We start from the raw sequence: 25,028 nt of genomic DNA, 5'->3' as shown, positions 1-25,028 counted from the left end.
CTAGCTATGGAGCCAATTGTGTATTTGAATGGTCCGTATGTATGTGTGCACGATATATTGTGTGTTCTCATCTGTTGTCATATCAGTACATGCTGTGGCAACACCAATGATAGCAGCTTGTCAGGGTAATGCCATTACTAATGGTGACTGTCCATCATTCTGCATTCTTGCTTGACTGTTGTGTGCAGTTGCTATATTGGTAGTGAATGCTCAGACGGTTTTGCGAGGCACAAACAGATTTGCAGATTTCTCAAAAAACTGCTATATTCCAATGTATCGCAACTGCTTTGTGCCGTTTTGGAATATCTCTCATTTTGTGCAACTTTTTTCTCGAGGCACAAATTTGGCGAGGGGATTGTGCGAAGATCGAAGATCGGGCCCATTGTCTTTTCTTCGGTGCAAGATCTAAATATGGGGGCAATTTCTGCTTCTTCAAGCCCTTCAAGATACTTGTTTTTATTTTTATATCCAATTATATTTAACTCTTTCAACACTGCAGACCTGGAAACATTTCTAAGAAAGGATACTCCAATACAGTAGTCACTTAAGTCACTTAACCTCCTTGTGCTCCATCCTGTGGATGCGATGTTAAATCAATGTCCTATTGTAAGTGACTCTGCATATAATGCACAGTTCACAGACTACCTCTGTAAAGAGCTTTGTGATGGTGGCCCACTATGAAAGGCACAATATAAAGATAAAGATGATGTTATCATTACTGTTTTGTCACATCTAATTTATTTAATGCAAGTAGCAAGGCATGAAATTAAATTGCTCCAGAACAACAAAGCTTCAAAGGTAACCACTGGGGATAAAGACACTGGCTAGTCAGGTCATCCCTTTCCTGGTACCACTTGACTTGGAATGACTTTGTTGTGGTCCGAATGGTTTTCCAGTGTTTTACCTGTGTGCTCTTTCATTAGGCCAATTCTGAGACATCCCTGAACTCTGAGGGCAGAAATTCAGACGATTACATTCTGGTATCGCAAGAGGACGATGTGGAACAGGAGCAGCGTGAGAAGCCAGACTGTGCTGTCTGTAATCTGGAGGATCTACATTTCCCTAAGGGGCACAAGGTGGCCCTGAAACGTGAAAAAGAGGCCCTTCGTACTGCTGTTTGCTCTGACCCGCTAATGGGAGCCGCCTCGGGCTCTTCCAGCACGTATGGTTCCAGCCCTGAGGATGACAGCAGTAATAGCAAGGACTCTGACTTCACTATAGTCAACCCAACAGACCTCTGAGCCTCTGCAATTTAAAACAAACAGGCATGTTTGCACATACATTAATGCTCTGAATCATGTTGTTACCCTTCTCTGTTTATTTCTCTTCTTAGCATTACTATTGTCCATCTGTCCATATCAAACTGCTGTCCTTCATTGTCCGGGAGGATAACAAACAATACATATAAATCAGAAATGTCATCCGCAAGAGGTTATCCCTAATTGATTTTATTTGCTTTCATGCAAGTTGTTAGCTATTAAAATCGATCTTGCCTGAATTGGTCTGCTACTTCAAATTATGCTGTGAGAGCTGGGTTTTTTTAATGAAAGTAAATATTTAAAAATCCACCCAATAACACTTAAGTGTGTATTGGTCTCTTACCTCCCTGGACACATTGACCAAATGGCCTTTCTTCACCGTGACCAAATCCTAGGGCACTCCAATTTAGGACCTGATTACTACCAAGATTGTAAATAGCAGACATGTAATCGTTGATCCACAGGCTGCCTTCATAAACATGTTCTTTGCGCCCACTCCACTGTGCTGTGAACTCTCAGTCCAGGGGTTTTGTGTTGTAGGCTAGATATAGCTCATAGTTGTCTCATGGCCAGTTGACACCTGTTTGCCTGATCTTGACCCATAACTTAGTAAAACTACTAACTTAGAACTATAGTAATTCAGTTATTTTATTATTCATTTTTTGTAGATGCTTGATTTCAGTCTATAAAAATATAAAAAAATAAGAGATATCTTATTAGGTGGTATCTGGAACACTAGGTGGTCAACCTGTTGAGTAACAAAAAGCTTACTATTAGGATTGGCTCATGCATAGTGTAGCTTGTTCTCTGCATTTGAGTGGGTTACAGTGATAATAAATAAATGTATGTTTGACTAAGAAAAAAATAAGCTTTTATCAGAACATAAATAAATTACTACATACAATACTTGAACCAACAGCCTTTCAAACTATATGTGTGTGTGTGTGTGTGTGTGTGTGTGTGTGTGTGTGTGTGTGTGTGTGTGTGTGTGTAATTATTCTTTTTTAAGAAACAACAGGTTTTATATTGACACTCCACCAGTTGAAGAATATGTACCAGCTTTAACAGAAAGCCTTTCTTTCCAAGGGTACTTTTGGAGTCGCCTCACCAGCCCGATAATTCTGCAGACGACATTTGCAGTCTTGAAATGAATTGCATTAAATTATTTTAAAATGCAGTTCCAAATAGATGACAGATAGATTGAAAAACAAATTGTAGGTTCTGTTGTTATGACTGTACTGCTTCCTGGAATGCAAGCTGTGCCTTACACTGCTCCCATTTATTTTAACATGATGCAGATAGGGTTAAATACATTAGTACAGAATGACCGGAGTGCACAAGTGGTATGGTGGGATTTGTGGAAATCCTCTTTCAGCCTGTGATGCTGTTAAACGATTAAGGAAAATGCCGTTATATCTCGACCTAAGTGGAATCCTGCTTCTTAGTGGCGTGTCTGTTACTCTGCCAAGTGATAAAGAAATGGTTGTTTGTCCTGATGCATTTTTTTTTTAACAAACTAGATTCATTTAAAGGTTAAAACATGTTATGTATATCTCCTCCATTACAAAAGCCATTGATATGGGCATGCTGCGCTTAGTAAAATGCTGTGCATTATTACTGACTTGAATGAATGTGAAGCCTAAGCCTGTTCTGTCCCTGTACAGTAAGAACTGTGAGGAATCACACAGTCCTATGCATGTCAACTAAATTTAAAATGCAATTGGCTAAGGGATTGCTTATGCTGTACAATTTTAGTCATGAATGTAGTGAAAATAACAATTGTCTAATTAAAGAAATGTGACTATCCTAATCACCTGTGTTTTGTTCATTTCCGCAGCAGGGTACATGGTTTCCCTTTTTAAAAATATTTAAACTTTACACCCATTCCTAGAAACAGCAGTGATTTAAAAGAATAAATATAATTAAAAAAAAACAATAATAATAATCAAGTTTAAAACCCAGACCATCATTTATCAAACCTAAATTGTAAACCAACACATTTACAATAAGAGGTACAGTGAAGAAATTAGAACAAGATTTGATAAGGGGGGTGGTATTTATTGTTATTTTAGTTAGATAATAATGTCATCCACTTTGCCATGCTGTTGACAGCTATCCTTGTAGGGGAAATTTATCTTGGTTGTTATCAATATCTATCAGATCCGATTGATTTTCCTAGAGTAAGTGCTTCTTAAGTGCACAGATAAACTGAGGCATATCATTCAGAAAGTAAATATATATAATAATCATTAAAAGAACCACAAGTCATCATTGAAAAGGCTGTGGTTCAGTTTCTGTTCCAGTCATGTACTGCATTCAGAGGTTGTGCTGGGTAGACTGTACTCCATGCCTCTTAACTGCTGTTTATATATAATATTGCTACCTGGACTCCCTGCTGCACCAGAGATTACTTACCTTACTGAAGTGTGGGCAGCAGCAGCATGACTGGTGGCAAACATTGTGCAGCCAAATAGAGATACACTCATTACATTATTTCTGTTACATTGCCTGGAAATTAAGACAGCTTTTTCTTGTTGGCTAGAGTATAGTAAACAGCACAGAAACACAGAAGAACAGACCCATATAAACGTCAAAACTAAGCAATCAACTAAATACACACATGTCAACACCAGTACTCGCGCTGCAGTAACAAGACCCCCACGTTTCTATTGCACCTCTTCCTAATGCTACAGGGTGTCCACAAAGTCCTGTGCCCCCAGGTTTTTTTTTTTTCCCTACAATGAATTTGTAATTTCTGTTGCAAAGTTTCACTTTGCAAAACAGCTCGTCACTCCATCCAGCGATATGAGACGACGGAGGAGCTGAAACAAGCTGTCAGAGATGCATTCCGCCTGGTGACGCCTCCCGTGTTAATGAAGATGTCACATCGAACATGGTGACAGATCTTTATCTGCCATGAAAATGATGGCGCTCACACCGATCCTCTGGACGTCGAAATACATTTAAACACTGAATGCAATGAAGTATTTCTAAATACAATTAGCATCATTCTTCCACATGTTTCAGTTGTCTGTCAGTGCACTAGAAAAATTAACAAAATAAACCAAGGGGTTGATTTTAACAAGCTCTACCATGCCATGATTATCCTGGCTAGCTCTGAAATCAGACCTCTGACTGTACTTCAACCAGGAGGCTGGCTCCTGGAAACTAGAGCAGCAGAGAGAGTACAACGAGGGTCTGAAAATAAGAAATATCAAATAGAGGTGAAACCGCACAGAACGACTGTGGGCATAAATACCCAAGGAGGTACTTCAAAATCCATCAAAAAGTAATTTCATTGAAACCAAAAAAAAAAGTGATTTACAATGGCTGGAGTAAGACTAAAATGTCTCTTTTTTTTCCCAACAAGAATTACAATACACAATGTTGTTTTAGAGGTATGGAATTGAAAATGATGAGAGAATTTCAAAGTAATTTTGCACCAGTACCAAACAGTAAAATAATTCACCACAATGGACAAAATGGAATTTCTTTGTGTCCGGATTTATTTGCATTTTGTTATGTAAATCTGATCAAACAAAAGTATTTCCTGCTGTAAATGACTCTCTCCTGTTCTACTTGTACTGCATTTATTTTTACAGGTTGTTTTTTTATTTTTATTTAGTTGCTAAATGTGGGATATTAAGCACTTCACAAAAATGAGTGGCAAAAATCACTACAGTTTGACCTCCTTAGTAAAAAATTAAAATCAGACAACTGTATCGGCAAGGCGACTGAGTTTAAATAAATGTTTTCTGCTCTACTGTACAGCACATCTTCTGATAGTTCTTGTGAAAGGGAGACACAGTGAATACATTTAGGTACATGATTTCTCAACAACGTATACCACAGACAAATGATGAAAACATGGCTGTACCTGGCATTGTTGGTAACAGCTTTGGCTTTGTCTTACACATCATACATATATATATATATATATACTTAGATATACTGTACTGCACAAAGTGACATCTTTAAAATTATTATTATTATTATCGATTATTATTATTATTATTATTATTATTATATATTCTTTTAAAAAGCAGCTTTTCTTACTAAACCTGAAATAAACAAAACAAAGAAAAAACAAACTTGTACTTCACATGAGCTGGTAAAGTCAGAACTCTGTAAACACATACACATTTTGGCAGACAGAACACTGAGCAGTCCATTTCTATAAATAGTTTTTTTTCCCCCATTTTTTGTTTTGTTTTGTACACTACATTCGGCTACATTCATAGCTCCAGCTTTTTGGTCAACACCTTCCATACTGTGCTTTAGGCTTCCCCTAAAAAAAAACATTCTGGGCAACCGGTAGTCGTGTTTTATTTTATTTTGTATTTTTAATAAATTATTATTATTTCTCCTGATTTTCACCCCATTTTGAATGCCCAATCGCTTTCCTCCTCACCGCTGGAATTCTCCACATGGCTCAGGAGACCTGAAGGTTCAGTGGGCATCCTCCGATCACACGACCAAGTCAGCTTGAGAGAGGATATCAGCGAGCTACCGACCTCTGGAGGACAAAGTCCTTGTCCCTGTCTGCAGACTCCTCGTCTCCAGTGAGTTTTTCAGGAATGGCGCCTAGACTGCGCCTTGCCTTAGATGACTCTGTCGAGCCGATGCTAAGCTTACTCAGGTCACAGGTCAGGGCGGCATAGTGAATTTGCTTCAGGTTTTCCAGGACCTCGTTTTTAGCATGTTTAAGTAGATCTGCCTGCCCCTGCAGAAAGGAAAAAAAACATGAAATCTTTAGAAATAAGTGCTGGTTGAAAAACTACCATACATGCTACTGTAAGAGCAGCCTTCAGATAGTTGGTTGATCCTCCAAAGTCTAACACAAGGCTCTATGTGTATAATTTTGTTCTAAAATAGCAGAAAAGCAAATGAAAATTCAGATTCAATCTAAATCCAAGGTGAATGTGTGATCTGAGAAGCTCAGTGATTTGTGATTTTAATTAAAAAAAAAAAAAAATGTATGTTTGCAACGAAATTACCTTCTAGATACTGCAGGTTGTAACCTTGTTTATCAGCTCGAAGAATCCGCAATGAATGAACAATTGCAGTTGCAGATGATTTAATGTCTATGAAGGACGCTCAGGGCCCGATGACTGTGATGGGAGCTCGAGGCCTAAGTGAAAGATAAATTTGGCAGGGTGCCCGACGGCTACCTGCGCGAGGCCGGCTGGAAAAGCATGAACAGTTACATGCATCCCAGTGCCGCACACAGGAAGTGGCTATGGGCCACCTCCCCCCAAAAGACGAGGACACCAAAACATGAATGAAAAATAATAATAACGTTAACACACCCCACAGTGGCGCCCTGCCACCTACCCCCCAAATGTTAAAAAATTGATGAAAATGAGCAGCTGAGACACGGCCCGTCCCCCAGAGCATGACTGCGCCGGAGGAGAGATCTCAGCCTCTCCAGCCTGACCATGCATCCTGCAGAACTAATTCTGAACCGTTCAGCACTCAGGTAAGGAAAAACCTATTTTTTTAAGGATAATCTCAGGGAATCTGTGGCTGAGGGCACCCTTCCTCCAGGCTCTAAGCGGTCACTCCCATTTCGGCTTCCCAGTGCTTGACTGAGCGGCCGAAACAAGAAATGACATGGAAGAGTAATGGTGGCTGTTATGTAAAGCTTTGCCAGGTGCAGTTAGCTTGTCTTAAGTTTAACTAAAATAAAAAGATCAAAAGGTATGGATCAAGGTACTGGAACTGGATACCACTTTAGATACGTAATGACTACACATTAGGACAGTTCAGGGTGCAGACACAGGGACCAGTAACTGAAGACCAAAGGGTATATCGGAAAAAAATATAATCAGACTTTCCATGTTCTTTCAATCCGTGGGGTATAAACTTCAATCTAACCAAAATAAATAGTACAGAAAGCATAGCCAACATTATACTGGCTGTTGAGTAAAGTAGAGTACTTGTCACAATACACTGTGAAGAGAGAAAACGCTGTCATATTACAAGTAAATCTGTAGCCCATACACCAGAAACTAACTGAAGACATCAAATATGTGGCAATTTTGCCTGGCTCATGTCATTAATTAAGCCAGAGATGTTCTTTTGTTTAAGATCATAATGTGGGTGTAAGTCTTACCCACCTGTCACTTTAATTAGGGTCAGTAGCCTGGCCAGTTCATCCTCTCTCCCCACTGGCTCATTCAACTATCCACTCCTCCAATCTCAGAGCTCCTTTGAAGCCAGCACCTGTACTAAAGCTGGCTGATTAGGCCTAGAGGAAGACTCCCTTTCTCTAAGGACTCCATCATAACCTACAGCATTACAAACTTAAATCTCAGTGAATCTTTTGGCATCTTCAAATAATTTCAGTGCAGTCATTCATTTTTTTTTTTTGCATTGTATCCTGAACTTTGTCTAAACTTCTTTTTCACTGTTACGTGTTCGTTTAGCTGTTTTTCAAGGTCTGTTTAGTGTTTGTTGTTTTGTGTGTTCAGTCTCCATTTTTTCCTGATCCACTTGATTTTTTCCAAACAACTGTTCACCATTCAACTCAGCACTATGGGACAGACTCATTATTTTCAACTTACTCAATTTTTTATTTGAGGTCCACTGGACACTACACCCATTTCTCCTTTGTTATTTTTTGGCCTTCTGTTTTCCATTTACCAACTTACCTGTAACATCTTTTATACTTGCCTGTTTTGTCCACCTTTTCTACTTATCTAAGCCAGCTTTATTATTACCTGTTCCCTGCAATTATTTGTTTTTCTTTCTTATATTATTGTTTCCAATCTTTCTTTTTGTTATTTCAACTGTATTTTGAGGTTTTTTTTTTTTTTTTTTTTCCCATTTGTTGACATTATTATTCACAACAATAAACTGGTTGTGAAATTAACACCTCTGACGACCCTGCTTCTGCTGTCTGTCACTCTTGTGGACTTAATTATAGGAATAGGGCCAGTAGTATCTCCTTAGGGAGGACAGTGCAACTGCTTCTCAGTTGTGCAGTGTGACCATTGCAATACCTTAACTATTTTGTTCAACACATGTATAGTATATAACCATGGCTCTCCCATGGGAATCTGAACTAATAATCCAGTCAAAATGCATAAACACTAGATTGCAAATCTGTTCAAGAAAGTGGTATTTTGGGAAAAGAAAACCCTTAAATTAACTTTTGCACTGGAGCCCTCATGAACTTACAGTAAATAAAATGGAAACAAAAGTAAAACCAACTGTAGACGCCTCTTGTTGGCGCTTATCAGGAAACAAGTTAACTATGGAATGCATTCTCTTTAATAGCACCAGAGAACTCACTTTCTTTTTTCTTCTTCTTCCCCATAAGCACCCAGGCACTGATACTATAAAAATATACCCCAATTGTATGTTTCTCTCAACTGAGCCTGGGGTCCCACAGCTAAAAAACTGCCTCTGCCTCTACAGCTGCTGCACGAACAGAAGAAATGGCACAGTGCAGTAAACCGAGCGGAAAACTGAACACGTGATAAAAATCAGTAAAAGAGCTAAAGCACCGATCAAGCAGAGATCTAACGGTCATGCGTATCTGACAGGGAAACCACATTATGCTTGCTTCTTATATATTCAGTTCGGTCAAGCTAGAAGAGATTTCTATTCTGGTCAATATGATACCAAAAATTATTCTGAAAGCAGACACAACCTAACAAACTCCAAGACAACAGAAATTAATCTAGACATGTTTAATAAGGATGAACTACTGTGAAACAGGATGACACTGAACATCTGGTACAACTCACATCATTGATGCATTATTCAAACAAAAGAGCATTATTTTATTTTCTACACTTGAACAATAAAGTAACCCAAAAATGCTAAGCCAAACTTACCAATTGTATTTCTTATTAGAACCATATTAAACTTTGGTAGGAGTGGCTTTTCCTGTAACTGCATAGCTCTCAATAGTGTGGTGCTGTACCTGCTTGGTTCATCAAACCTAACCGTCTGCTTCAAATTGGGATTCTAGTAATCAAACTGCCTTGTGCAGCATGTTTAACTACACACAGCACAGGCACCCCCCTCCTGCTAAGCTACAAAATACAAGTCTGGCCTTTACATTAAGATATATGTATGCCTTGCAGAATTCGGATAAAGCATGATTTTCAGTACTCAATTCTATGGGCTCATGAAGAACAGTGACATGAGAAAAGCTCCCTTTGAAGGAACCTTTCAGATGAGACTCCTCTTAAACTAAAGATGGCAATTTAGTGAGATTGTGTATAGGACAAAAAAAGATGAACAGGGCATACAGTTGAACAAACTTTCATTACAAAGCAGGGCAGCAGTGATTGGAAGTCGCTGAACACCAATTTGACCTTGATGGTTTATTCTCAGTAGATTTTATGTCTGTTTTGTCCGCTGCTGATGGCAATCTTCAAGTACAGAAATGCCAGGCCTATTACAAGCAATCTTTACTAAGCACTGTACCATAACCTTAACCAGCAGGGGTGACAGTAACAGTTTGTCCTTTACTCAGAACCTCTAAAAGAGTGATATACCAATCTAAATTACAATGGACTGGGTAACTCACTTTAAGGAACTATTGTGCACACTGCCTAAACAGTTCATTCTTTTGTAGTCACTTTGGTTTTAGAGATATTCATCCTGGGATGCACAGTAAATGAGTGCCATAGCAAGTATATATGCTGTGATTTTGTCACAGAGGTCACGAAAATCGTGAATTTGAATAAAGCCTGTGAAATTTATGTTTCCCTTTTTCCTTTAAAAATGCAGTATGTCACGCACTGAAAACACAAACGTGCGAGTATCTGTAAATTGTTTGGTTGTCACGTGTAGCTATGTAGGTCAGTGAATGAGACAGCTGAGCAAGCATGCATGCAACTGGGTTACAGCTAAAATACATAAATATTGTGAGTAAAGATTAAAGAACAACTGCATCAGAGAACAGGTGTTTACCGATTTACACAGGCTTTCTTTACAAGCTGTCTCAGAATCATGGAGAACTCTAAAGCCTGGTTCATATCTCTGTTGCAGATTAATGCTGTACATCAGGTACAGACGGCTAGACAAGCAGTGCAGCTTCACTATTTGCTATACGAAGGACGCATCGTGTTGCAGCCGTTTTAACTGCACAAAACCGTTCATCCTTTAAATTCGTGAAATTTGATAAATTGGCATTTAAGTAGCTGTTACAAGAGCGACATCGTTGGTACATATGTCCTCTCAAACAACAGAGAAACCGGAAGGGAGAATTTCGAACATTAATTAGAAAGATATTTAAGGTGTGTTAGAATGACAGTTGAAAAGTTTGACGATCTGTTAAGGCTCTACGCCTTTCCAAAAAAGATGCACGTCGCAAAATTGTAGATGACGTCATTCCAACTTGTCGCACAAGGTCAGAGTCCCTTGACCAACCAGAAATTATATCATAGTCTGAAGTATGTATTGTATTTTGTACACTAAATTAACATTTAAACTGGTCAGCTGTCAAGAGCAATAGTCTTTATATTATTGGTTTTTGGGGAACTGCTTAAAAGTTCTTGTGTATGTCGATGTAGCTAAAACTACACTATTTGGTGACTGTGGCAGGCTGGCGAGTGGATAGAGGTCCAGAGACAGTCTGTAGTTCAAAAAAATAATTAATTTTATTATAAATACACTAAAATAAAAGGGCACAAGGGCCAAAACAAAGCAATTTAAACACAAAAAGAAAGACAAAAAAAGCAAAATTAACAAAAATAACAATTTCCAGGCTGGGCAATGCCTTCACTGGATTCACAAATCTCAAAAATCACACACCAAAAACCACCAACCTGCTTCCTCAGCTCCCTCCTCCTAAATGAAAAGCAGAGGCCTCCTTTTATGTCAGGTGGCTGGGCGCTGATTGATCGTTAATTAAACTAATCATCTAATCAACCCCAGCCACCTGAACACAATGAACCAAGGCAGGTAGGGGAATTTAACCCCATCCCTGCCAATTTCTAAAGAGCAGAGCTGTGCTCTGCCACATACCTCCCCCCATGTACAACGTATACCAGCCGCAATCGGCCAATTATGTCCCTTGGGTGGGCTGTTTTGGTGGGTGGTGGTGGGCGGGGTTGACGTCGGAACCCCCAAGACTTCTTTGGTTGAGAGGGCCCTGAATCTCCAATGTAGCATGGCGACGACGGCGGCCCGGCTCCCTCTCGTGGCGGAGGCGGCGACGGCGGCCCGGCTCCCTCTGGTGGCGGAGGCGGCGACGGCGGCCCGGCTCCCTCTGGTGGCGGAGGCGGCGACGGCGGCCCGGCTCCCTCTCGTGGCGGAGGCGGCGACGGCGGCCCAGGCTCCCCCAGGCGATGCGGAGCAGCAGCAGACCCTCGGGAGGCGAAAAAACGGGCAGGCGAGGCGACCCCAGGCGATGCGGAGCAGCAGGCCCGGCCCAGGCGATGCGGAGCAGCAGGCGACCCCAGGCGATGCGGAGCAGCAGGCGACCCCAGGCGATGCGGACCCTCGGGCAGGCGACCCCAGGCGATGCGGAGCAGCAGGCGACCCCAGGCGATGCTCCCTGGAGCGACGCAGCTCCTCCCCCTCTCTGGCTCTGCAGGCGACGGCAGACCCTCCCTCTCTGGCTCTGGGAGCGGCGGCAGCTCCTCCCCCTCTCTGGCTCTCGGGACGACGGCAGGCCTCCTCCCTCTCTGGCTCTCGGGACGACGGCAGCTCCTCTCCTCCTCCCTCTCTGGCTCTCGGAGCGGCAGCTCCTCCTCCCTCTCTGGCTCTCGGGACGACGGCAGCTCCTCCTCCCTCTCTGGCTCTCGGGACGCGGCAGCTCCTCCTCCTCCCTCTCTGGCTCTCGGGACGACGGCAGCTCCTCCTCCTCCCTCTCTGGCTCTCGGGAGCTCCTCCTCCCCTCTCTGGCTCTCGGGACGACGGCAGCTCTCCTCTCCTCCTCCCTCTCTGGCTCTCGGGACGGGCAGCTCCTCCTCCCCTCTCTGGCTCTCGGGAGACGGCAGCTCCTCCTCCTCCCTCTCTGGCTCTCGGGACGACGGCGACGGCAGCTCCTCCTCCTCCCTCTCTGGCTCTGGGAGCGACGGCAGCTCCTCCTCCCTCTCTGGCTCTGGGAGCGACGGCAGCTCCTCCTCCCCTCTCTGGCTCTGGGAGCGACGGCAGCTCCTCCCCTCTCTGGCTCTGGGAGCGACGGCAGCTCCTCACCCCTCTCTGGCTCTGGGAGCGACGGCAGCTCCTCGGGCTCTGGGAGCGACGGCAGCTCCTCCCCCTCTCTGGCTCTGGGAGCGACGGCAGCTCCTCGCCCCTCTCTGGCTCTGGGAGCGACGGCAGCTCCTCCTCCCTCTCTGGCTCTGGGAGCGACGGCAGCTCCTCCTCCCTCTCTGGCTCTGGGAGCGACGGCAGCTCCTCGCCCCTCTCTGGCTCTGGGAGCGACGGCAGCTCCTCTCCCTCTCTGGCTCTGGGAGCGACGGCAGATCCTCCTCTCTGGCTCTGGGAGCGACGGCAGCTCCTCCTCCCTCTCTGGCTCTGGGAGCGACGGCAGCTCCTCCTCCCTCTCTGGCTCTGGGAGCGACGGCAGCTCCTCACCCCTCTCTGGCTCTGGGGAACGGCGCTCTCAGGCTCTGGGAGCGGCGGCAGCTCTCACCCCTCTCTGGCTCTGGGAGCGACGGCAGCTCCTCACCCCCTCTGGCTCTGGCGTCTCACCCCTCTCTGGGGGAGCGACGGCAGCTCCTCGCCCCTCTCTGGCTCTGGGAGCGACGGCAGCTCCTCACCCCCCTCTGGCTCTGGGAGCGACGGCAGCTCCTCACCCCTCTCTGGCTCTGGGAGCGACGGCAGCTCCTCACCCGGCTCTCTGGCTCTGGGAGCGACGGCTCACCCCTCTTTATTGGAGTGACCGGGGCATCTCCCATGTCTACCGCCAGGTAATTAACCACCATGAGAGCAACCTCTGGGAAGGACATTGGGTGGTGTTGTTCCTCCCACTGTTCCCACCTCTCCCCATCCCGACGCCACAGCGTGTTGATAACTATGGGGAGATCGTGGACGAGGTCTGCCTCAGGGTGCATCAACCAGTCCCAGATCTCCTGGGACGGTGGTGAAGGTGGTGGTGCTGGAGGTAGTGGGGTGGCCCCTGATGCCCGGGGTGAACACTGCACCTCTTCCTGGGCCTGGTTGTACGGGCATCCTGCCCAGTTGTGGCCGTCCTCCTCACACCGGCCACACCTGTTTGCCGGTGGCACATCTGGGCAGGACCGCCAACGATGGTCCTCCTTCCCGCACCAGGAACACCAAGGGAAGAGGCTGGCCGGGTCCTCCAGCGGTGGCTGCAGCAGCTTACATTTCTTCAGCTGCTGCTTGTCCTGCCTTTTCCACTGTCTGCTCTTCTTTCCCATTTTTTTTTTTTTAAAAAAAAAATAAATACTGCTCTGAGCCTCTAGGTGGCGCTAGCCCACTTCTGACACCAAATGTGGCAGGCTGGCGAGTGGAGAGAGGTCCAGAGACAGTCTGTAGTTCAAAAAAATAATTATTTTATTATAAATACACAAAAATAAAAGGGCACAAGGGCCAAAACAAAGCAATTTAAACACAAAAAGAAAGACAAAAAAAGCAAAACTAACAAAAATAACAATTTCCAGGCTGGGCAATGCCTTCACTGGATTCACAAATCTCAAAAAATCACACACCAAAAACCACCAACCTGCCTCCTCAGCTCCCTCCTCCTAAATGAAAAGCAGAGGCCTCCTTTTATGTCAGGTGGCTGGGCGCTGATTGATCGTTAATTAAACTAATCATCTAATCAACCCCAGCCACCTGAACACAATGAACCAAGGCAGGTAGGGGAATTTAACCCCATCCCTGCCAATTTCTAAAGAGCAGAGCTGTGCTCTGCCACAGTGACCTTTCTGTAAATACTTGTTTTGTTTTTTTGTAAAAAGTATAGCGTTAATTACATGGTGCTTTATGCACGGTTAATTCATGTTAAGTTAGATTTTTGTTTCACTATACATGCATTATAGAAAGGGTGTTATTTTATTTTGTATTCGAGTCAGACGGGTGTTATGTGTCCCACAGAGCCCCTCACTCCCACCCCCATTTATAACGCTCTTCGGTTAGAACGCTTATATTGTATGTCCTACGAGACCCGCATTATAGCGAGGGAGCACTGTATATGTGTGTGTGTGTGTGTGTGTGTGTGTATATGAATCAGTCTTTAGAAATTCTGGCATGTGATTGGTTAAAATCCAACTACTGTGCCCATGACACTGCTTACTCCCTCAAATTACATCCTCGTGCTGCGCGTCCATCCTCTCGGCACACAATAAAGCAAAATGGCGGGCAGACCCGCATCTCAACCTCTTAGACAGTGATTTTGTGGCGTAAAATGAATTCCAAAATATACTACAAAACAAAGATGCTGCAAACACAAAAACTGTCATAAAAACTTTGCTTTCAATTCAAACAAATCTAACTCGACGATGTAAATAAATATGACGTTCAAAACTCAACAGACTCGTCTGAGAATTCTGTGCCGCAGTGAGAAAGTCAGACGGAAAGTTCTATGCCATAAAAACTTTAATAACTCTGCACTATGGACTTCAAAAACATTACTTTCTTGACTGATTTATAAAACAAACATGGACTGTCAACCTCAGCTCATAGTGGGAAACTAAAGGCCCCTGTGGCTTCAGGCATTCTAGCCCCCTGTTAGTTCTTCTTACTATTAGCCTCCTCTCCAGTCCATATGTACTATATACTGTATATATTAAAAAGTACAAGTAAGACTGTACCTTCAGAATAGTGATGTTCCAGGTAAAACTCTCCACGGCCTTGTGCAGTTTCCTTCCTTTCAGACCTTCTTTCGCTGCTATGTGATGCAAGTTCTCATGGAATTCCATGGCTGAAAACAGTAAGAGGAGTGTTTTTAACTTTGGACAATTACAACCTTATCTCTTGTTTGTGATGCTTGTGTACCCAAACTGTACCATGGTGTCTCATGCAAGATAACATGATTTGGAATTCCAATTAAAGTTATTTTGCCTTTATGCAAAGTTGGCTAAAAAGATTGAACACTGACTCATTTGAGTAAAGTCTTGTGTACAGGTTTAAAGTCTGGCACTGGAAAACAAAGTTGCTGTGGATTCTGATTTATTTCTTGCCCCAGGTCACATCATCTGTCGGTACATTTGCAAGCAGATTCTTGATTCACTGAATTTTCATTTTTGAAATTGCTTTTTTTTTCTTTTTTTTTTTTTTTAACCTTGTCATAGCATTTAGTATTTTTGGGTATTACACTTTCATCATAGGTCTATTTTAAGAGTGATCTGATCAGTTCCGGAGCTCAGTTGGTAACTTCAGTACCTATGAGGTTCTGTTGTAATGCACAGCCCTGCAAGGTTCACCTAGCCTGCTTCTAGTTTAGTGTGATAGTTCTAGTTTTGCCACCTCTCACAATGGGAACCAGAGTTAACAGTTCCAGCTGGAGAAGACAGGTGCTGTCAAAACTGTCCGCTCTTGAGCCTCAGCATAGCGTACACATGTAGGATTAGTAATGCTAAACCAAGTTTAACAGTGGCTGTCAAAAGCACAACTTATAATGCCGGAAAGGGATTTGATATCCACTTCTGTTTAAATGAAAAGGGAAATGAAAGTTATTGTGCATTAATCACTTTTCAGCTCCCACAAACTGACATTCAACAAGGACCTTGTGACACCTTATTTTAAGAATAGCTCTGCATGACAGAATTATTCTTTGAAATAATGTCATGCACTCTGCACTCCTCATCAATTTTTAAATTCCACTATTACAATGTCCTCATGTAAGCAAAATCATGAGAGATTTAGTATTTTTGATTCTTGCCGTTTTGTAAACAGTGTTGTTTTTAAATGATACACAGTATGCTTTGCAATCAAATGGATTTGCGGTGCAGTACAAAACAAAAGATCCAGTTACTAACTTTCCATGGAAATGCAGCCACATCAGTGATATAGATAAAAACACACCACTGTGTTGGCATCCCCTTACCCTAGTTGAGCGTTCACAAAAGCATCCCATATAAAGAAAATATCCAGAATATTTAGACTGTTGTTGCCTTAACAGCTGGAATCTCTTATTTTTTAACAATACAGTATTGCCTTTTTCTTAATAAACCGCAAGACCTACTGTGTGCCTGAAGCTCCTGCGACCTCACCAAGTTGTTATATTGTATGATATAATTGAAAATGAAAATAAAAACAAAAAACACACCCAAGACCATTTCTTTAGCCAAAGACAACGTCATTTTTTGTGCTTACAGTTGAAGTGGTTTCTATTGCCATTGACCATTTGAAAGGTTCTCTCATGATCCCTTTCACTGTGTGAAAGGGTTATGATGGTATTATACCAGCATAGATGCAATTTTGTGCTGCTTCAAAAGGTCTTTAAGAATTTTTGGAGACGTTTGTTGGTGGCATTGTGTGTAAAAGTGGTTTTAGTCATACTGTAATTCCTTCCTATGTTTAAAGGCCACTGGCCACAATCTGGCACTAGGGCCTCTCACAAGCATCTGTACGGGCTTCCTTTTGGATCTTCCAAAACTGTTGATAGACTGTGTTGTTCTGCCAACTGAATTCACACGCACACAAAATCTGCCTTCAAACAAACAGACTACAAATACTTACAGGCATACGGTTCTTAAAACCACCTACTTGGGAGATGTCTTTATACCTTCGCATGATATTCACTTTCAGTAAGTTTAGCTTTAGAAACATCACTTGGAACAGGATTATTGTATCGGTGCTTACCAATGTGCTAAAATGCATTGTCCTACATACTTTCTCGCTTAATTAACTGTCACTGGTGGGAATATTTTGATTCAGGATATGCAAATATTTCAAATACAACACAACAGCTGCATCACAATATCTTTACTGTACAACAGAATAGGTCACCTGATCGTACTGCAGCTAGACTACAAGTAAGCTGAAACAACAACATTTCTGTTGTTTTAAATATCTCCATATCTGATACTGAAGTATGCAAAAACAAGCAGAGATCAAAACGATGTTCAACAGAAGAAGAGGGAGGTCAGTGATACTACCGTGAGTGTAAATGAGAGGGCAATATCTTCTGGAACAGTTTGATCCATTCCAGTTATTGCTGCATGTTTAATTTAATAAACACTGCACTTTACAGAGACAGTTTGACACTAAGCTCACAGTAAACCATGACATGGCTAATGGGAAATGAACAGATTAGCGTCTGTCTTGAGAAATCTAAATAATAAGAAAACATACTTCTGAGGGGTTTTGAGGGAAAATGTGCAATTGCTTTCAAGTCTGCAGAAGAGAATATAATCAATGCCTCTGACATTGTGAAACATGAGAATTTACTAAATACACATTACATGAAGTGTACATCCAGAGACTGATTGCTACACAAACCCTAGATATTTGATCAGCCCAGGTGGACAAGCACAAAATCAAGGCAGCATTTGAAACACGAAAGGCTACACATTTTTCAAAATATCCTATTTAAAACTCAGCCGTGTTTCTCTTGGCTGGCTTTGACACTGGCGTCTTCCTTGTTCCTTTTAAGAGGCTTTTTTTTTTTTTTTAATGTGCTCAAGATTTCGTTTTTATTTAAGTGCTACAATTGAGGGCTGAAGCCACAGGTTTAGGTGAAACAAGGTTTTGAGCAGACACTGAAAACAGGGAGCAGTATGTGTGCTTGAGGAAGCATAGCAAATCATGCAGTACTGTATGTTATCACACTAAAGCAAACAAAGGTAAAAATAAATACAGAACCAATATATAAATATGGTTTGCACAGCAATGAAAAGCTGGACGGCGACTGTCACGTCACTCTGTGTTGGGAATGCACACAGTGCCTTATAAGTCCAAACAGCTCACTGCCAGGGATGAACACATATTTTTGGATTGTTTTCACCAGACAGGATACAAATAATATGCCACCATCAGTGGCTCAATGAATTCAAGTCTCAAGTGTGCTGGCCTCATGCACTTCAATGAAATAAGGTCAAGTCTTAAAAAAACAGGTTTAAAAGTCATTGAATCGCAAAAGGACACTCAGTACTATATCTACATCCAAGCCCCACCCCTTGTTCGTTGTATTTTTCACATACTTCTTTATAGACGTGCATACTGATAAATCCTCTCCTGATCACTCGTTTATCACCAAACTCCTCAATAATGCGATCCCAGTCATTATATTAATACTATAACATCTCAAAAAGCTCTGCAAACGCCCGTGATATTCTTTGAGCGCTGGATGCAGAAGCAGCTCTCTCCTTTGTTATGTCCGTGTTATCTCTGTAATGCATTGGGCTTTGAGATACGCCCTTTTTTTTCAGTTTCATTTGGCCACTCTCAGCATTTCCGCTGACGGCTGGGAAGCTGTCGGCATTGCCACCGTCAGCCATGCCACTGCCAGCAGAATCACTAACAGCATTGCCAGCGATGGGCCCATTGAAGTCTCCTTTCTCGGCCCAGGATCGCTGGGTTTTTAAGGAGGGAGATGCCAATGTGTGCTGCGCACAAAGGGGGGGCATATGTGGCAAGGTGCTCGTTACTGTTGTTATTGTAGCTGTTTATACGCGGGTGGACGAAAACCGTCCGCTATTACTGTTATTTATTATTTGAGACCGGTGAAACGCTGGCATGATAATGTTTAGTTGGCACAGATGAGGTTAAATCCCATCCCTCTGTCTGCTGTGTACTGCCTCCTGGTTCTGATGTCACCACACACGCCGCTCAAGCCGTCCTTGTGACAAGGAGCTACATTTCAGTGGCTTTACATTTTTTACCTAAAATGTTTTTGATCAGTTATTGCAGCTCCCAGGCATTATTGTCGTCATCCTACAGTACATCAAACTGCGTTACAAGCCTCTCACTGTTGTGTCAATCTGGTTAAGGGAACAACATTTACATTTTCAGATGTGTTTCACAGCTGTTTATTGCTACTGGGTTATACCTGGAAGGCATCTGACACAATCAGAGAGAGCGAGAGAGAGCTTGTTTGCTTTTAAGCCTTTTTTTTAATGTGAACCCTGCAAATATGTATTTGAGAGTTTGTTATGAGAAAAGGAGTTGCTTACATGGTAACAAACCTTAAAGCCAAGGTGAGTGAATATTATGGGTTACTGGACAGAACAATGGGGAGATAACGTCTTAAAATAATATCTATATGGATTTAGGACAATGAGTGTGAGATGGAACATGTGTTTTCTCATAGTTAACAGTCTACTAATACCTGGAGAGATTCAATTATATTTGATGCTCATTTAAATACCATTTTATAACGGCTAACATTCTAAAATATTTGAATTATTAAAAAAATATGTTGCCCTCCACTTTTTATGATTTTCGTTGTCAGAAGTTCACATTTAATATACTGTAGGTGCTACTTCCTTCCTCTTTGTTGTCAAAATCAAAAACGAAAGCCCGATTTCCTCTGAACACTGTACAAATCTATTAGAAGTAAAAAAAAAAAACAAAGCTACAGGATATCATGAACATTCAAGTAGGAAACACTCCTGTGACTTCAAAGGACTCACCTGCTTTCTGGCACTGCATTATCTTTTCATATACCCCATCTGCATTTTCAATTAGAGTCCTGCTGGTCTGAATCATCTGTGAAACAGATTGAAATAAGATTATCTTGCAGCTTGTTTATTTTATGCATATTTTGAAAGGGTAGCGTGAGTTTTGTACTAAAGCAGGGTCAGCTGCTGCAGGGGAAACCGGTTTATTTCTTAAACTGACCATTTTAAGAACAGTGAAAGCACAGCACAGATATACTTCGGACTGTAATTAGGAAGTGCACAGCTGAGAAACAAAAAAACATTTAGTGAATTAAAAATGACATGTACTGTAGCTTACTTGATTACAGTAGAAAAACCGCCATTCACTAAATTTAGCTCTCACACTGTACTAATGAAAAAGAATGGTGTTGTGCTACGCAGATCTGGATCAGGCTCCACTGATCCGTAATCTTGATCCGATTCTGGAGCTGCGCATGCCGTAACTAGGGAAACTGACCAATGAGCCTGCTCCAGTGGTACCAGATTCAATTCCTTTTTTTGATCCCACTGGTAACGGAACTTGACTCAGAGAATCACACAGAGGATAAAGTATCAATGTCTCCAACATCTTTAGCATGCAATGTTTTTATATAACCCTCTAAATAAGAAACCAGTACCTCAAATATACATAGATATGAGTAATTTCCACAACAATAAATTAAAGCAGTAATACAAATACTACTACTACTAATAATAATAATAATAATAATAATAATAATAATAATAATAATAATAATAATAATAATAAAGTTCATTGGAATAGTCTACAACAGGGGTCTCATACTCAACTTACCTACAGGCCAAAATAAAGCCTGCCAACTTTCTGCAGTGATGGTGAACCAGGGCTGCATTAAAGGACGTGGGGGGCCCACGCTAACGGTGTTATTGACATGTTGTTGAGCGAAGCGGAGCGGGGAGCAGAGAAAGCCAATTGTATATGGAGCAGGGGAGCGGCACATGGACTGGACATTTCCAGCCTGCTCTTTCACAGCACTGAGAGGAACTGAGATTGGCTTTATTGTTCTTAAATACATGTTCAGTCATGGAGTTTGCATAAAAAATGAAAAAAAAAAAGAAGGTGACAAATACAGATGCAGTCACTCTGCAGTATTTTTCATCATGCCTGTGCATGGTAACAATTCATTTTCCAGTTTCAAACCACAATTAGGCACTTTTATGTTTTGCAGACTTGAGAATTGCATTTTTTAAAAAAGCTTTTATTTTCAATGTGATTGACATTGCATTGTGTGATTGACAATTGATATTTCCTTCAGCTTCTCCCATTTTACACGTATATCTTTACCCACTGCTTTTTCATAAAATTCCATCCCCCAAATGAAAAAAGAACATTGCTAAAATTTAAGAGTCATACTGTGCACATTTCAGACAGGACAGGTTTTTAAATTGACCCTATAACTGAAATAAATGAATATGTAAATTGAGCCTGATTCATACATTTTGTCCTGCAGTTTTTGCCTGATGTAGTAGGACTAGGGAGGGATCTTTCCCAGGAACTAGAGGGCATGGGGCATTTGGTATTGTTTGTACATTAGCAGGAAGTTGCTTGCGTGAGAAACTCGGAAACCAGTTATGTTGTAATCGAGAAAGAAATGCCTAGCTGTCATAAAAGAACAAAATTAACCGAAAGCAAGCTTCTGTGCGCCTCTCTTCCTGTGTGGGCCCGTCTGCCTGCATGCAGTTTTTGTAAACCTTGCGGGGGCCTAATCCTGCTGGTGGCCCTACATTAGCATCATTTGCATATAGGTTAATCTGGACCAGTGGTTAACAGATGGTAAAATACAAATCTGAACATCAGAATGCAGACTAAACCTACAAAAAAGTACCCCCACCTCCTAAACTAAATTATAGCAATAAATCTGGCCTTTATGTTACTGTACATTACACTAAATGTACAGTACATTTCTAATTGTGTAACTGTACATTACACAATTAGAACACCAAATTCAGATTCATGGCAGTTCATATGTTCTTTTACTCAAGCAACACAATCATTTAATATTTGTACAGTATATCATTTATTTTTACAAATGCAAATTCATGCACAACAGGGGGCAATGCATTTCTCAATACCCTTATAAAACAGAAGCATTGACAGATTTTCTAGTCAAAATGAGTCAGGTACTACACAGCTGCAAACCTTTCATCGGTGGATCCCTAAATGATGAGGAGCAGAGCTATGTGAAAAGGTACAACCTGCCATTCTTAGATCAGGTTCTAGAGAGTTGTTGCAATTGAATTATAAGAATTTCTTGCTCTTAACGGTAGATTCGAGAAGTTTCAGTCTGGTTTTCGTGCTGCACACAGCACAGAGACAGCCCTTGTCAGTTCATTGGAATAGTCTACAACAGGGGTCTCATACTCAACTTACCTACAGGCCAAAATAAAGCCTGCCAACTTTCTGCAGTGATGGTGAACCAGGGCTGCATTAAAGGACGTGGGGGGTCCACGCTAACGGTGTTATTGACATGTTGTTGAGCGAAGCGGAGCGGGGAGCAGAGAAAGCCAATTGTATATGGAGCAGGGGAGCGGCACATGGACTGGACATTTCCAGCCTGCTCTTTCACAGCACTGAGAGGAACTGAGCATGGCTTTATTGTTCTTAAATACATGTTCAGTCATGGAGTTTGCATAAAAAATGAAAAAAAAAAAGAAGGTGACAAATACAGATGCAGTCACTCTGCAGTATTTTTCATCATGCCTGTGCATGGTAACAATTCATTTTCCAGTTTCAAACCACAATTAGGCACTTTTATGTTTTGCAGACTTGAGAATTGCATTTTTTAAAAAAGCTTTTATTTTCAATGTGATTGACATTGCATTGTGTGATTGACAATTGATATTTCCTTCAGCTTCTCCCATTTTACACGTATATCTTTACCCACTGCTTTTCATAAAATTCCATCCCCCAAATGAAAAAAGAACATTGCTAAAATTTAAGAGTCATAATGTGCACATTTCAGACAGGACAGGTTTTTAAATTGACCCTATAACTGAAATAAATGAATATGTAAATTGAGCCTGATTCATACATTTTGTCCTGCAGTTTTTTGCCTGATGTAGTAGGACTAGGGAGGAATCTTTCCCAGGAACTAGAGGGCGTGGGGCATTTGGTATTGTTTGTACATTAGCAGGAAGTTGCTTGCGTGAGAAACTCGGAAACCAGTTATGTTGTAATCGAGAAAGAAATGCCTAGCTGTCATAAAAGAACAAAATTAACCGAAAGCAAGCTTCTGTGCGCCTCTCTTCCTGTGTGTGGGCCCGTCTGCCTGCATGCAGTTTTTGTAAACCTTGCGGGGGCCTAATCCTGCTGGTGGCCCTACATTAGCATCATTTGCATATAGGTTAATCTGGACCAGTGGTTAACAGATGGTAAAATACAAATCTGAACATCAGAATGCAGACTAAACCTACAAAAAAGTACCCCCACCTCCTAAACTAAATTATAGCAATAAATCTGGCCTTTATGTTACTGTACATTACACTAAATGTACAGTACATTTCTAATTGTGTAACTGTACATTACACAATTAGAACACCAAATTCAGATTCATGGCAGTTCATATGTTCTTTTACTCAAGCAACACAATCATTTAATATTTGTACAGTATATCATTTATTTTTACAAATGCAAATTCATGCACAACAGGGGGCAATGCATTTCTCAATACCCTTATAAAACAGAAGCATTGACAGATTTTCTAGTCAAAATGAGTCAGGTACTACACAGCTGCAAACCTTTCATCGGTGGATCCCTAAATGATGAGGAGCAGAGCTATGTGAAAAGGTACAACCTGCCATTCTTAGATCAGGTTCTAGAGAGTTGTTGCAATTGAATTATAAGAATTTCTTGCTCTTAACGGTAGATTCGAGAAGTTTCAGTCTGGTTTTCGTGCTGCACACAGCACAGAGACAGCCCTTGTCAGAGTTTTAAATGATCTGCTGATAAGCTCTGACTCTGGCTTTTCATCAGTTTTAATTCTTCTAGATCTAAGTGCTGTCTTTGATACTGTAGACCATTCCATCCTACTGCATCATCTTGAAAGCACAGGGGGACTGTCTGGCCTGGTCCTATCCTGGTTCAAATCTTATCTTTCTGACATGTTTCAGTTTGTCTCTATTGGGGAGATAAAATCGGCATTATCGGAAGTTGCCTGTGATGTTCCACAGGACTCCATTCTAGGTCCTTTGTTGTTTTCATTATATATTATACCGTTAGGTGACATTATGCGCAGACACGGAGTGAACTTCCATTGCTATGCTGATGAAACCCAGCTATATCTGTCCCTAAAGCCAGGAATTTATTCTGCTTGGGTGTTATTAGCTACTGGCCTTACAGACATCATTGGATGTCACAGAATTTTCTAATGTTGAATTCAGATAAAACCGAGGCTATGCTAGTGGGATCACAGAAACAACTAGAAGTAAATGTGGGATTACATGAGCTCGCCCCTTTTAACTAGAAATTAAGAGTTTTGATCTTGGTCTATCATTTGAGACTCATATTAGGGAAGTTACTGAAGTATATTTTTTACATTTGAGAAATATAGCCAAACTTAAACTAATTATTTCTGTATCTGATGTCGAGAGACTGATGCATGCCATTGTTTCATCTAGAATTGATTATTGTAATGCACTTTTTTTTTCTGGTGTCCCAAAACGTGTGGTGTCTTGCTTGCAGCTTGTTCAGAATACCGCCGCTAGAATTCTGACGAAAACCAGGAAAAGTGAACATATTACCTGTTTTGGCCTCTTTACATTGGCTCCTTGTGCAGTATACAATTGATTTTAAGATTTAGCTGTTAACTTACAAGGCCCTGAATGGATTATCACCTAGTTATTTGCAGGAGTTACTGACCCCGTATCTTCCAAACCGCACTCTGAGATCACAGGATACAGGCCTGTTGGTTATTCCGAGGGTCAACAAAAGCAACACGGGAGGAGGGAGGGCTTTTTCTTGTAGAGCTCCTAAATTATGGAATGCTCTGCCTTCGTTTGAAAGGGAAGCTGGGACTGTTACAGTTTTTAAGTCAAGACTAAAAAAGCACTTTTATAAAATGGCTTTCTTATCTTAGTGGGTTTTAATGTAACTTTAAAATTGCTGCTTTTGTATTATGTGTACACTGTTTAAATCTGTATTTTAATGGGCTGAGTGTGGCAGTAGTATGTGTGACATGCTCTACAAATGTATTGATGTTTGTTCTTTTTTTCAGCT

The 25,028-nt window shown here is 41.6% G+C and overlaps 2 protein-coding genes across 10 annotated transcripts in view; one reads left to right on the top strand and one right to left on the bottom strand.

Annotated features, from left to right (window-relative positions):
- Window positions 1-2,163, top strand: part of LOC121315132 (TBC1 domain family member 5-like) — a 160,747-nt gene extending 158,584 nt beyond the window's left edge. For all 7 annotated transcript variants that reach the window (XM_041249074.1, XM_041249069.1, XM_041249075.1 and 4 more), the window contains one exon: window positions 924-2,163. In XM_041249074.1, coding sequence (XP_041105008.1) covers window positions 924-1,241 — 318 coding nt within the window. In that variant the 3' untranslated portion in view covers window positions 1,242-2,163. The remainder of the gene's footprint in view (window positions 1-923) is intronic.
- Window positions 2,164-5,307: 3,144 nt separating this feature from the next.
- The window catches only part of LOC121315131 (inactive phospholipase C-like protein 2), a 31,737-nt gene continuing 12,016 nt past the window's right edge, over window positions 5,308-25,028 (bottom strand). For 2 of the 3 annotated variants that reach the window (XM_041249065.1, XM_041249067.1), the window contains 3 exons: window positions 19,769-19,844; window positions 15,005-15,114; window positions 5,308-5,982 (listed from right to left, as the gene is read on the bottom strand). In XM_041249065.1, coding sequence (XP_041104999.1) covers window positions 5,758-5,982; window positions 15,005-15,114; window positions 19,769-19,844 — 411 coding nt within the window. In that variant the 3' untranslated portion in view covers window positions 5,308-5,757. The remainder of the gene's footprint in view (window positions 5,983-15,004; window positions 15,115-19,768; window positions 19,845-25,028) is intronic. The other variant, XM_041249066.1, reaches the window with a different exon arrangement.

Source organism: Polyodon spathula, chromosome 4 (assembly GCF_017654505.1).
Source record: "Polyodon spathula isolate WHYD16114869_AA chromosome 4, ASM1765450v1, whole genome shotgun sequence".
Lineage (NCBI taxonomy): Eukaryota > Metazoa > Chordata > Actinopteri > Acipenseriformes > Polyodontidae > Polyodon > Polyodon spathula.
The sequence above is the reverse complement of the archived record's forward strand: the minus strand, read 5'-3'. Positions and strand labels throughout refer to the sequence as shown.